Source organism: Alligator mississippiensis, chromosome 1, assembly GCF_030867095.1.
Source record: "Alligator mississippiensis isolate rAllMis1 chromosome 1, rAllMis1, whole genome shotgun sequence".
NCBI lineage: Eukaryota > Metazoa > Chordata > Crocodylia > Alligatoridae > Alligator > Alligator mississippiensis.
The window spans coordinates 167,865,356-167,879,605 of NC_081824.1; the positions used below are offsets into that span (position 1 = coordinate 167,865,356).

General features: G+C 44.9%; 1 protein-coding gene across 5 annotated transcripts in view; it reads left to right on the forward strand.

The window, feature by feature from the left end:
* Nucleotides 1-14,250, forward strand: part of LTBP1 (latent transforming growth factor beta binding protein 1) — a 363,058-nt gene that overhangs the window by 93,353 nt on the left and 255,455 nt on the right. For all 5 annotated transcript variants that reach the window (XM_014600068.3, XM_014600069.3, XM_019500580.2 and 2 more), the window contains exon 4: nucleotides 3,680-3,855. In XM_014600068.3, coding sequence (XP_014455554.2) covers nucleotides 3,680-3,855 — 176 coding nt within the window. The remainder of the gene's footprint in view (nucleotides 1-3,679; nucleotides 3,856-14,250) is intronic.

A 14,250-nucleotide genomic window follows, 5' to 3' on the forward strand; every position in this document is an offset into this window, starting at 1 on the left:
CCTACAGGTCCAGACCAGTGCACAGTACTCCTCATTTGGGGTGGATCCAGCCTTCCATCCTTTATAGGTCTTTCTTTTTAGATGCAGGAGGTCCACTAGTTCCCTGCAGAGCCAAGGGGGCTGCTGTGCCCTTTTGCTGCCTTTCCTCCGAGACAGAATAGACATTACTTGAGCTTCCAGGATCGCTCCCTTGAGGAGCAACCACTCTTCCTGAACTCCCCTCCCCTTTGTGTCGAGGTCCCTTAGGGCCTCGCCAACAAGCCTCCTGAACTTGTCAAAGTCAGCTTTTCTGAAGTCAAGGACTTCTGCTTTGCTGACTGACTTGCCAGCTTTACGGCGGATGGTGAAGGTGATCAGCTCATGGTCTCTGTCTCCCAGCTTCCCTTTGATCATTAGGTCGCTGATCAAGTCATCCCCTGTTGCCAGTACCAGGTCGAGCAGCCTCTCGTTGGTCCATAGACTTCTTGAGTCAGATAGAGCTCATCCACACACAAGGAACCTTTGTGACCGTTTGGATGTGGCCAAGTGCTCTTCCCATGAGATGTCAGGGTAGTTGAAATCTCCCATGACAACCATGCACCGGCAGCATGCAGCCTCAGCTAGCTCCCTGGTGAATTCCTGGTCAAGCTCTCGATCCTAGCTAGGAGGTCCTTGACATGGAGAGCTACCCCCCCACCCCTTTTTTCCACATGATCTCTCCTGTACAAGGTATAACTGTCTATACCTGTGGCCCAGTCATAGGTGGAGTCCCACCAGGTCTCTGTTATCCCTATGAGATCATAATCCTTTTTGTTTAGCAGGAGGACCAGTTCCTCCTGTTTGTTCCCCAAGCTCCTAGCATTGGTGTACAGGCATGTAAGTGTCCCATTGGGGGCCCTTGCCTTCCCTATGGATTGCTCTGGGGCTGGGGTAGGAGTGGGTTCCCTTGAGTGCCTTAGCCTGCTGGATTTACAAAAGCTGCCCAATGGGCTTGCAGTGGCGGTAGTCCCCCCATCCCCTGGCAGGCTCAGTTTAAAGCCTGGTCGAGCAGGTCAGCAAGTCTGGCTGAGAAGAGCCTCCTCCCCAGCAGAGCGAGGTGGAGGCCATCTCTTCCTAGCAGCCCACTGGCTATCTCACCAAAGGGTGGACTGATTGTAGAAGCCAAAGCCCTCATGATGACACCAGCGCCACAGTCTTTGGTTGACTACTTCAACCCGTCTCTCCCTTCTCAGTCCATGACCCACAACTGGGAGAGGAAAAGACCACCTGCGCCCCCAACCCCCTTAGCCCCAGTCCCAGAGTGCTGTAGTTTCTCTTGACCTGGCTGGGATTGCTCTGAGCCGTGTTGTTCGCACCCACATCGATAAGGAGCATAGGGTAGTGGTCAGAGGGCCAGATAATCTTTGGGATCCTCTCTGCTATGTCCTGAATGCGGGCCCCTGGGAAGTAGCAGATCTCCCAGGCTAGGGGGTTGGGGCGGGAGATTACCCCCTCAGTCCCCCTCAGGAGGGAGTCTCCCACGACGACCACTCTGCGTTTCATCTTAGGGAGAGTAGGGATGGGTGATCCTCCCTTGCCTGCAGGAGCTGGCATCTCTGCAGACTCTACTAGGGCTGCAAGAGGTTCATACCTGTTGCAAAGCGCCAGAGGGGAGGGGACCTTGGTGCGGTGGGCCTTGAGGCCCTTGTCCACCTTGGTCCAATCCCCTGGCTGGACAGTACGGGAGATCCCCCAGTCCTCCCTTGTCCTGGAAGGTGACCTTGGTCTACCCTCTGCCTCCAGGGGGTGAAGGGCCTGGCAGTAGGAGTCTGTCTCCTGCTCACCATCCCTGATGGCACGCAGTCTCTGGACTGCATCCTGGAGCTCCTCTATCTGGCCCCCCAGAGACTCCAAAGTGGAACAAACCTTGCAAGGGAAGGTGGCCATGCTCCCGGTCCCAGGAACCTGGAAATGTGCCAGGCAGCCCCTGCAGTTGAGAGCCAGAGGCTCCGTCTGCGTGGAGCCCGGAACCATGGGTTCCATCTGGGTGGAGGCCTCTGAGGTGCCAGAGGGGCAGGCCGCAGACTCCAAGGGAACCCGAGGGGAACAGCATGTGCTTATCTGCATTGTGCTGCTGGTAGGCCGGCTACTGATAGGACTGCCTTCCCTAGGGCTCACTGGCAGGGCCTCAGTCCCTCCCGCTCACCCTTCTGCGCAAACTCCCTCGCTAAACTTGCGTGCCAGGCCCAGAAGCACACCTGTTTGCACATCCTGTTCACGAGGCTCCAGTCGCACGGCTCTTTTTGGGGCTGGGCAAAATAGGAGCCGGGGGAGGGGGAGGGGGGGTGTGACCCTCCTTGGCTCCGCTCAGCTGCCTCCCTGTAGCTGGACTACGTTCTCTCCCACCACGGGCCCCTGCTTACCTGTGGGCAGGCCAGGCTTATTGGGGGTCCTGGGGTCTCTTGGGGGGTCCCTGGGCTCATGGGGGCACAACAGGCTTGCACCTGTGTGTCTCGTGCCAGAGCCAGGACCTGAGTGTGGCTTCTGCCATTGCTGGGCTCTTTTTAAACTACTCACGTGCGCAGAAGGGCCCACCAGTGCCGTGTCGCTCTCGGGGGGCTGGGGGGTCCCTCCCCCCCACTGAAGGAGGGGGACAGATGAGTGCCCCCCTACACCCTGTCTCACACGCTGGGAGCCCAGTCATGTGGCTCCCTGGGGGGCTGAGCCAAGTAGGAGCTGGGGGGGTGGTGATCCTCCTCGGCTCCACTCAGCTGCCTCCCTGCAGCTGGACTACATCTCTCCCACCACGGGCCCCTGCTTACCTGCAGGCAGGCTGGGCTTGTTGGGGGTCTTGGGGTCTCTTGGGGGGTCCCTGGGCTCATGGGGGCGCAACGGGCTTACACCCGTGCATCTCGCGCCGGAGCCGGGACCTGAGTTGTGTAGTGGAAGAAGTCCGCACAGTTATAGGGCCTTTGCCAGAGGTGTTTAGCAGAAGAGGAGCAGAAGCAAAAAAGGTGGATTGGGAAAGTAAACAAGAGTTAGATGGACAGACAGAACTTGTGATGAGAATGAGTGGTATGAGTTAATGGTAGAGGAGAGAGAAGAGTGGAAGAATTCTACAAAACAGTCAGAGGAATGAGGTGAGGAAAGAGCAGGGAATCTGACTGCAGTGGGGAAGTTAGAGACTTCTTATATCTTTATTGGAAACATTTGATATTAGCCACTGTAGGGAACCATGAAAATGGCGTACATGCAATTTGTTTTGTCTGTCCAGTCTGGCAAGCCCTTTGTTCCACCAAAGTTCAGTTCTAATTCAGGGATTTGAGGTGGGAGTATGGGGGGGTGGACAGGGACAGAAGGGGGAAGGAAGGGGGAGGGCAGTGGCAGATTTCTCTCCTTTTTTTTGGAATTTGTTGAATGATCTGGATACTGACTTATGAATATGACAAGCGTCTGTACCAACCTGGAAGATCCCCTTTGTATGATAGACTTTAGCTGACAAGACCATAAAAATGCTAAAATCATGACATGGTAGAATGCATTGAAAAGATGCTTATTTCAGAACTAAAGTCTTTGATCCAGGAATTTCCCCAGGTTTTATTTTGAGATAATAAAATGAGTATAGAAGCATTATTTATAATTTGTACATTTTACAATTTGCCTTCATGTTTTACTTGTTAATTTATATTCTGTTCCTCTTTCTCTTGTTTCCCTAAAACAGAATGATTCCCCTTTCATCTCAGATGTTGATGATGAATCTTCATCATGGTCAAACACAGGAATATGTGATCAAGCCCAAATATTATCCAGTAAAAAAAGTGATTTCAGGAGAACAATCCACTGAGGGTTCATTGCCTCTAAGAATGGGCCAGGATCAACTTGCATCACCTTTCCAGTGTGAGTAAAACTGCAAATAATAGCATTCAGAAAATAGTTTCAAATCTTGGAAATATTTGATCTTACATCTGCATGGCACTAACCTGCCAAAACAGATAAAAATCAAAAGAATAGAAAGATAATTTTTCATACAAGCAAGACATCCAAAATTTAGCACAGTTTTCTGTTGAGACAGTTTTCCTGGATAAATTAAAAATTGAACTTGACTCATCGTTGGAATCATCTCTAGGTGGTTGTTTCTTTTGAGATAAAAGATACTCTGTGAACACTGTTAGTTTTAGGTACAGCATAGTTTAAGTTGACAGATCCTTTCCTTCAGTATGATGGACAGAACAACATTCCCTGGAAAGCTGGCAGCCACAATTGCAGCCTCATTGGTGACTTTTTTTCCTCTATTTAATTTATGATGCATTTATCCACTTCTACATATTAAAGAGACTTTATGAGAATTTCTAGTTTGTATTTATAAAGAAAGATTGTATAGGTGCCCAACTTGTGGTATTGGCTCACATCGCATTGTGTGTGGAGCTCAAGGACAATCTCTGGCTGAAGGGTGAAAAATGTAATGAATTATGAGTTAGGTATTAGAGAGTGTCTGGTGGTTTGATTAGGAAAAAAAGTGCCTGGAGTTAAACAACCAGCCACTCAGCTTGGGCAGCTAAAGGCACTTACTTGCGTTTTGCTCTCAGCAATCTTCCTCTTTTCAATCTGTTATGGTGGAAAGAAACAATTTGTGCTGTGAATTTAGTGGGGGGAAAAGAGTCAGGTACCTTTGTGAGTAACTGAAAAGGTCTTAATGTGGTTTCTGCATAGAGGTGATTGTTTAATTCACTGCTTTGTCAATGCATATAGTATTTGTGTCTTTATATTTAAAAGCAAAAACCTCAAGTACTTTTCCGTGGCTTTTGGCGCACTGACAGTTAGTTAGAATCTCAACCCGCACAAGAATAACCACCTGTCAGCATAACACTCAGCAAAATTAAATTAATATCCCCAGCTGGTAATTCAAGACAACAAAATATACCATCCAAAAACCCGAGTAATCACCATTTTTCCATATGGCATTTAGTCAGATTGTCAACATCAGGTGACGGTTCCTTGTGCAAAAGCTATACCAGTAGTTCCTTCAAAGTAATCGTCAATCTACCCTCCCAAACAGACATACATATTTTATTGCATACAGCACGTATCGTTTCCCCCAAAATCCACTCCCCAAAATTGGGATGCATGTATTAACCGGGGAAGCTGATCTTTTTGCCCAAGATGGAAGCACCCTGCTTTGATTCCTGCTCCATAGCACAGCAGCTAAGGGAGTCAGTGGGCCATTGAGTTAATTGTTCTTCACTTCACAGTGTCAAAAATCACCTTTCCTTTTTAATAGTCATTCCACTAATCAAGCTAACCTTTTTTAGGGCAGTTTTGCTGTCTGCTAGGGCTTCTGGTCTCTTCTTGTATTTCACAGATCTTTAGCTCTTTTCAAGATCGTAGGTCCACCCATGGAGACCAGTCTTCAGCAGCAGTTAGGCTTTTAGTTAAGCAGGGAAGGGAGAGCTAGTCAGCTGAAGTTTAGGCTCTGTCCCTGCTTTCTGTAGCCAAAGCTCTGGATTTTTATTTTTTTTTATTGTAACACCTTTCAAGAACACGGTCCATATAATATTTGGGGGTGTGTTATATAGAATAAAAAATATGGTATTAGCAATCTCCATCAATAATGGAACCAGACCTTCCCTGCCAATCAGCCATAAAGATCATGGTCTGCAATCATGTATTTTTTATACAGTTTTCTTCATCCCTCTGTGACTGATGCTGGTCAAAACTCTAGCAGGAAAAGACTTCCCCTTTGCTCTCCTTCCCTCAGAATCTTTCTCGCTATCCACCAATTCAGACAATTTGCCTCATATGTGACCATGTTACCTCTAAAATAACAAGACTTTTTCTCAGTGTAGGAGGAACTTGGACCAGCCATTAAGCTGCCACCAAACCAATCTGTTGTCAGATACTATGATGAAGGAAAAGATCTAGTGTTGTATACTATAAGTAGCTCTTTGCAGCAGCTGCCAGCCTTAACAAGAGGCCACCTGTCAACACTGTAGCTCTTATTTTTGTTTCATATTTGCTTCATTTGTTATAGGTCTTTTGTAAATTAGGACATGAACACATGAACAAGTTATTGCAAGGTTATTGAGGGTAATGGGAATTGAAAAGACCTATTCAGCCCATCAGTGAGTTGTCTGTTGGAGAAACAACATTCTTCTTCAGAGTTGGTTGAAAATTCTCTGGTCCTAGTAAGCTTGGAAGGCAAGTAATCAAAACATGCTCTATGGCTTGACATGTTCAGTCATGATAGATATTTGGTTTTGTGGACAGTGCACTGGGTTATCTCTCAGTATAGGTAGGCTCTATTCTTGGATCTGTTGTTGACCTTCTCCGTATTTGTAAAACACAGATAATGATATTGACTTCCTTTCTAAAGCCATTTGAGCTTGACTAATAAGAGCTGTATATAAGAGCTCCACCAAAGAGTCTGTCTAGGCTGCAGCAGCTGTATCTTGGCTGGGATGGGCCCAAGCACACCTTGTGTACCCATGTCTGCAAGCCTATTCCTAACCTGGAAATATGCCTGTGAAGATACTTGGAGCCATTTCTCTGAGGCTGCTCTTGAGTCCTTGGTCTCCAGCATGCTTGAGAGGGGAGACTGGGGACAGGCCTGGTTTGGCCCTGTTGGTATGTGGCTGGGCTTGAAGTGAGATTACAGGCTTTTGTAGGTAAAGTGTGCTCAGTCCCATTTTATCAGGAAACACTACTACCATTGTGGAGAAACCCAAAGCGGCCATGTATATGACTTATGGATCCAGTTTGGCTTCTAAAATCTAGAGACTTTTAGAGTGTATTCTCAGCACAGAAAATAGTTGCTGCTTTTAAAATCTGAAATTTTAGAGGAATTTTTTTTTTTTATTGATTGCTGCAATTTGGTTGAGTAGTTATGTTTTGTAGAAATCAAATAAGCTGAAACAGTAATACTAGCAAGTTGGAAGCATTCAGCTGAGCAATAAGGGAAATATGATAGCTGATACCTGCTATAGTATAGAACAAGGCTTTATTGCTAACTTTATAATGAAATCAAAACTTCAAAGATAAAGGTTTTAAGTCAGATCTTTTTCTCTCTCTCTTTCTACCTTGCCTTAAATAATTTTTAAAAAGATTAATTGAAATAATAGCCAATACTTAATTTAGCAATAAACTGGTAAGAGTGCTAGGCAAAGGATCCTATAAAGTTAAAAAAATTGCATAATTTCTGCATTCCTTTCATTTTAAAATACAGCCACCTGTTACTTTGATTCAAAGTCAATAAATGTGTGAAGGGTAGTATAAATCTTTTGATTTAGTCTGTGTGTTATATATCTCCTTGTGTCGTATAAATGTTCTTTCCCAATTAGTTTGACCACGTGAATAATGTCTACCTTTCAACTTAGGATTCTCCTGATGGGTTACACATTCACCAAGAAGCAGTTTGAGATTCTGACCAGGTTGCATTCAGCAAAAGCCACATCTCTTCTACCCACGTACACCATGTAAATTATGTTAAACAGCTTCATGAAATTTAAGTATCTGTTTCTTTTCTGAAATCTTACATTGTTATTCTGTATTATTAGCAGGAAAAGTTTCCAAACTATGTACAATCTTGATAATTGTCAGATTGGAGAATAATGAGGGAAGCCAAAACTTCTGTTTCATGTGTTAGTTTATTTTAGATACAATTTCCGGCAAAAGCGTGTCCAGTTTTTTTTTCTTTGACATTTTGCAGCACATGTTTTTTAAAAATGACAGTTGTTTTACTTGCATTTTAATGGCTTAAAAGTTCTTTTTGAGATTAACCAGTTTAAAAATATTTATTTTCATTTGTGACATCCTATCTTAGGCTTTTTAGCTTTGGAAACTAGACTTGCATTACTTTGTAGCATTTCAAACAAAGGGTGTGCCACATAGTCAGTTAATGGACCCTTTTATTAAAAACAAGCACATTCTGCCTGATCTTTATTTACAAGTTAAAATATTTGTAGTTTTGAAATGTCAGACTCCTGCGTTGTTATTTATTAACTCCTTAAGTAATTCCATTCCTGCACTATTAGCATCTGAGGCTGAGGAGTTTATATGTTTTACAAGTAGTAGTTTCTTACAGTAAAAATCACCACAGTCTAAGGATAAACCATTTGAAGGCTGTATATAACATCTTGCTACTCTCTTTCAGTACCTTAGCAATTTCACTCTTATGTCTCTTTCAGCTCTTGGCATTTTTTGATTGAATTCTTGACAATTTAAATATAATTATAGGGTGTGGCCATCCTCTAGTATGCAGAAAAGTGCACTAGACTCTGGGTTACATTAACCAAGGAGAAAAAGAGCACTGTGCGCTCATGATCAGGAGAGTGCAGGGTGATCGTGGTACGTAGAAGACATTAGGCAGAACCAAGCAAAACACTTCAGTCCCATGGCTGAGCAAAAGGAGCAGCCTAAAGTGGGGTAGTCCATGAAAACTCAAGTGAAACTAATCAATATGTAGGCTTTCATGTTGTGGAAATCCATTGTTTAATGAAAAATAGATGGAAAATGGATAAGCCATATACTGGGCTTCCTGGCAGTAGTGCAAGGCGGGGGAGACATCATAAAATGGAGCCTACCTTTTCAAGTTTTTTATTCATTGTTAATTTCACAGAGACAAAGGAACAGTAATCCCCTCAACATATAATATTATAATATAATATTATCAAATTACCTTCTAATGGGACTCATACTAAGAGCCAGGCACAAGCCACTGTGCAGATAAATTTTATTAGTAAAGATACATTTTTGTTTGTAAAGATAAAGAATGCTAAAATGTATATAGTAAATGATGAGGGAAAGTTCAATCAAATGCAGAACCAAGATAGAAGGATATTGGTGGCCAGCGTAAGCTGACATAACAGTCACAATGATCTGAAAGGAATGAGGTCTTGGTGCAGTTACTAGGCTTTGGATGTAACTGAGAGCAGTTTCATAAGTACAAGTTTATCAGCTACAGTTGATATAACTAGGTGATGTAGAACAGACTCACAGGACATATAGGGTAAATCAGGCTATAAAATATGGATACTTGAATTTTACTCATGCTTCTGAGCGTGAACTCTAGTTAGCAGTTACTGCAGAACAGCAGATTGTCTGGTCTGAGTGTGCGGAAGGGAGAACTATGGAAGTTGCCTGCCACACTGTAACCAGAAATACATGTAGGAAAATAATCACAAGTACAGAGTAAAGAAAGAAAAGAAAGGAAAAGGAATTGGTGTCATTCATAGATTTTTGAAGATACTATACTAATTCTCTAATTAATATTATATCTAGCTTTAGTATTTTGGGTTTTTTTCAGCTAAACTGTATTCTTTTTTTAAAGATACTTTAGGTATTGTGAGGCTTTATTATGATAATTCTGCGTAAGGGAAAATATGCCTATGAAAAATATAAGAGGTCAAAAACCTTTTTTAGAAATTCAGGGTGGTATGTGTCAGATTTCTTAGCCTTTCTGTTTTCAACACAAAATCCTGTTTGCAAGCTGACCTTGCAGGCTGCCCAAATAGTAGATAAAGTATACTCCTCAATTATAAATATTTAAAACAAATCAAAACAAAAACTATACAACACAAAGACAATGCATATCAGGAAATATTTATATTTTTAACCAAGCAGTTGACAGCTAAGGCAATAGTTGAAATACATTTCAGAAATTCTGTGAGTAGTTTTCATTCTTTGATGTGAAGGGGAGAGATTTGGGGCTAGATCCCAATCCACCTGTTAGGCATTGAAATGTGATCCTAGTCCACCCTGTTTGCATCCCTGAAAAGCTGTTAATACAAAAGCTGGGTAGGCCCTCCTCCTCCTTATTGCTTTTTTGAAACTCAGTGCTATGGCTAAGATGACAACATGTTGCAAAAATAGATGCATTAATTGTTTTTCAGTGGCTTGAGGTGGATAGAATAGATTAAGAGGAAGTTAATTTAGGTGCCAAATGGGTGGAGTGGGATCTGTCCATATAAGCTGAAACTGTTTCAAGATCAGATCCACTCCTGGTACACCTTTGGGCTAAATACATACATTTGGCGAGGTTAAATCGAGTTCAAAATGGCCACCTGATTTAAACTTAGCTTGTCCCAGTGCCAACCTTACACTTATAGACCCGGTCTCAGTGATCGGCAATCAGTCTAAACCTGTAACTGTATAGAATTTCCATGCACACAAACTGATCTAAAAATTGGACAGCCCGGTTTAAGATAAACCTGGATCTATGTTGTATCAGACTTATTTGATTTAGGTCAAACCAGTCATGGGCGACCGGTACCTCCTGAGTTGTGGGGGGGCACTTGCCCCCCCATTGGCCAGTCAGTGATGGGGGGGGAGGGCCATGGCTGATTGCACTGACTGGGGGGGGGGGGTTCCCCCACAGCCAATCATGCTGACTGGATCACCACTATCGGCCACGGGGGCACACCCCCCACCCCTCTGTCGGTGCGATTGGTTGCGGGGAGGCCGCAGGGATCACTTCTTCTAGCACCCCCACTCCCTGGCCAGTGCTCTCAGAGGGGGCACCAGTGCTCTCGCCTGCCCCATCACCTAAGCAGGAAATGCTGGCTGTCGGGGTGCACCAGTGCTCTCAGGGGGTGCATGTGCACCCCCTACACATCACCACTGAAACCAGAGGATAGAACCTCAGTACCCTTTGTGCTGCAAAATGTCAAAGAAAATAAATCTGTGCAGCCCTGGAGCTGGAAAAACTCAGCCACTGGCCCCAGCCCCAGGGCTGCTCTTTTCATGGCCCTTCCCACACTGAGCTATTTTGTCCCCTTCCGTCCCCTTGCTCCCCCCCCACAGCCAGCCCTCTTAACCTATCACACAAACCGCTCCAGGTGCAGCTGCCTTTATCAGTGTTCACTGCTGGTAGAGCCAAGTAAGTAAGTCCCCATGGGGGAGGTGGGGGGGAAGGATAGGGGTGTAGGCTTGCTGGGGAGTTGGAGGGCTAATAGTAGCCCCTGATCTTCCTATAGACCCCATGAGCTACCCTGATCCCACCAGACACACTCTTGGATCCTAGCAAAATCCTGTGGTTTACACCTGTTCCCTCCACACTTGCAGGTCACACCTGCCCCCCAACCCCACCTGTGGGTTGCACCTCCCCCCCCATTGTGGGTTACACCTGCCCCCCCACCCGCAGGTTGTGCCTGCCCCCCCTCAACTCTCATAGGTGACGTTTCCCCTCCATGCACTGGTGGACCCCGACTCCCCTCCAGTCTGCTGAACCCCCAACTCCCCTGCTAGCCACCCCATCCTGACTTACCTGATATTGAGCAGCCATTTTGAACCAAGTTAACCTCCTCCTAATGCCTCTGAATATCTTTATTTAGACTTGAAGACAAATCTGTCTTCAGGTCAGGCTGACTTGGGAAGTGGCAGGGAAATGTGACAAGAAAGAACCTTAAAGATGTCTGAGGAGCAGAATTACCAGCTCTTTTTTTCTGAGGCTTTTGCCTCTGTTGGCAAACATGTAATTCATTGGCTGCTGGGATTCCTGGTCTGGTGAACCACATTTAGTTCATCAGACCAGCATTTGGAGTAACAAGGGGCAAATTATTCTTTGTAGTTAGTTGGCAGCTTTCATTGGAGAGTGGGTAGAAGAAAAACTGGGTAAGTTATGGATTATGGGGCAAGGAAGGGCACTTCCAACATCTCTATTTCTCTCTGAGGTTTGCTATTAGAGGAGCATATACAGCTGTTTTGGGGTTTTGGCTTCATTAAGGTTGGATACTGTTGCTGGAGGTTGTGATCTTTGGGCCAGCTTTCATAAAATGATTAAGCTATACATAGATTTAAAAGGAGCCATGCTGAGTATTTTTCAAGCAGTTCATAAGCATTTCCTGGTAGAACACTGCCCCTGTATCTCTGAGCTAGAGGTATTTGGTTTCTTTGCCCAGTTTCAGAGCCTGGATTTACTGAGTAGTTCAAGGAGTGAAGTAAGTGTCTTTTTAGTGATTACAGCTGGGTTTTGAACCTTGCTCAAACTTTTCTGAGTCTATTTTTAAAATTTTGAATTGCATTGTAGAATCTTGCATTGCATTGCATTGCATTGCATTGTTGACGTCTTTTGAATGCCTTGCCAGTAGCGACCAAAATTCAGTGAGCTCTCAAGGACGTGATACTAGCATTTAAAATTTGTTAGATGTGAAATGCTGGGTTTCCTGCTACTGCTAAGACTTAGTGACTGAATCAGATGGTCCATCTCTCATTTTTTATAAAAGCAAATGAAGTATATGCTGTAGTGGTGAAGGTGTGTGATAATTCATGATGGAGATTTTGTTGTAGTTTCACCTAGCAGGGCTTGTTGGTTTTTTGTTTTTTTTTGTTTGTTTGTTTGTTTTTTTTGGGGGGGAGGGGGTTTACACCGTTGTCTATAAAACTTCTCAGGAGTTACATTTAAAACCATACCTGAAAATAACATTATTTAGATTGCAAAAGTAGGAAGCATAAAGAAATGTCAGGTTTAAGACTGTCCATGTAGTCTTAACTCAGCCCCTTTGTCATATGCGTTATACTACAGTCTTTAATTGCATGGTCACATAGGACTTGTGCCTCATTCATTGTTCAAATGTAGGGAATTGAAGCTGCTTAGGCAACCATCAACTTCTAACGTTTCATAACTTTTGAAATTAGGTTCAATGTTGTATTGATGATAATCTAAAAAAGATTTCTTTAATTTGTTTTAATTGAAATGTATATATACTATAGCAATCTACAACAGTCATTTAATATATACAGTGCGCTATTATATACACATACAATGATTGTTGCAGTTTGAAGTGATTATACTTTAAGGTCACTCCCTTTCTCCCTTCTGTCTAATCAGTGTGTTACTACCTAAACTATTGCAGATTAAACTACAGATGCCTCTGGATACAATAAGCCCATAGCACTGAAATGAGGGAACAGGGAGCAGCAGCACAGATCTTATTCTGCCTCTACAGTGTGTAAATGGTACTTAGTTTGCATCCAAGTCTCTTAAACGTGATCCTAATCCACTCTACTTGAATCCTTGCATTTACCTTCGTGGTGTACCTTGTCTGTCTGTATCTTTAAGTGTGGGAGGAGGAGTTACTCACCTTTTAGCCCCATAGCGTCATGGAGCACTTACTAAGGAAGTAGGGAACCTGGTATCTTGGCTCGCTTCAGCTAGAAGTGGGATTGAATCTGTATCTCTTCCTATAAAAGTGGTCTAACCACCAGATTATGGACTAGCTAGGGCAGAAGGCTTTTTCCATCCCTCCTGTTGAAACTGGGGCAGCAAGTGGAAAGGAGTGCAAGAATCATGGGGCCAGAAAGAGAGAGCATGCAAAACAGAGCTTGACTTTATTGCCTGGCGAGGAGAGAATTCCACTGGGGAAAAGAAAGCAGAGGGAGCAAACAGACCCCTCTGAAGAGCCTCGAAGGCCCTGGGAGAAGAAGGCAGCAGCAGTTGGCCGTGCCTCTAGCCCTGCAGCAGAGAGGGAGCAGTGGCCAGGGCTTGGGGCAGAGAGCTGGTGCCCCAAGGCCCCATCGCAGTGTGTTGGACGTGCTGGGCATTTCGAGGCTAGGGGTGGCAGTCAGCACCCCACTCCACTGTGGAGAAGAAACAGTGGCCAGGAGCGCAGGCAGAGCAGATTGCTGGGACGGTGAGTTGAGGAAACCCCTTACCTTCCCTGGGGAAGCGGGACAGTAGCAGGCAAGGCATTAGGATCCTGATGAGCAGCAGAGCACCAAGACAGGGGTCCCCAGGAGCTTGGGGCGCAGGCCGGCGCTTGGAACGGGATTGGTGAGCCGTGAGGTGTGTGGGGTGCCTGGCCAGTCATCTGGAACAGGGGTTTAGAGTAATGACCCCTAGGAGCTGCCTGTGCTGCTGACCCTCTTCCACTGACTGCCCCAGAGGGGACTCAGTCCTGTCCCTTATTCTGCAGCTGATTGTCATCGGATGGAGTCCCTGAGCTTTGTGCTTGGGTCATGCTGATTGCTGCAGGACCCTACTTTGTTGCTTGTTGCTTGCTTTTTTTGGTTGCCACTGAGGGTTGCCCTTCAGCCTCTTTGGGAGGTTGGGTTTTGTTACAATTTGATTGCTGCAGACCAGAAGAGCTTAACCTGTTCCAGTCTGTCACTTATTGGGAAGCCTGTTGGAGCTGCTGAGAGTGACCACCTTGATTCCTTGTGGTAGCATCTCAGCAGTGGCTGAAAGCTGCTAGTTACCCTACCTGTGGTTCTCGAGTCAAGGGTTGACTAATGCATTCTGGTTTGTTTTGTGATTCTGGTTATGCCATTTAAGTTCACTTGTAAGTAACCTTTCCTATTATT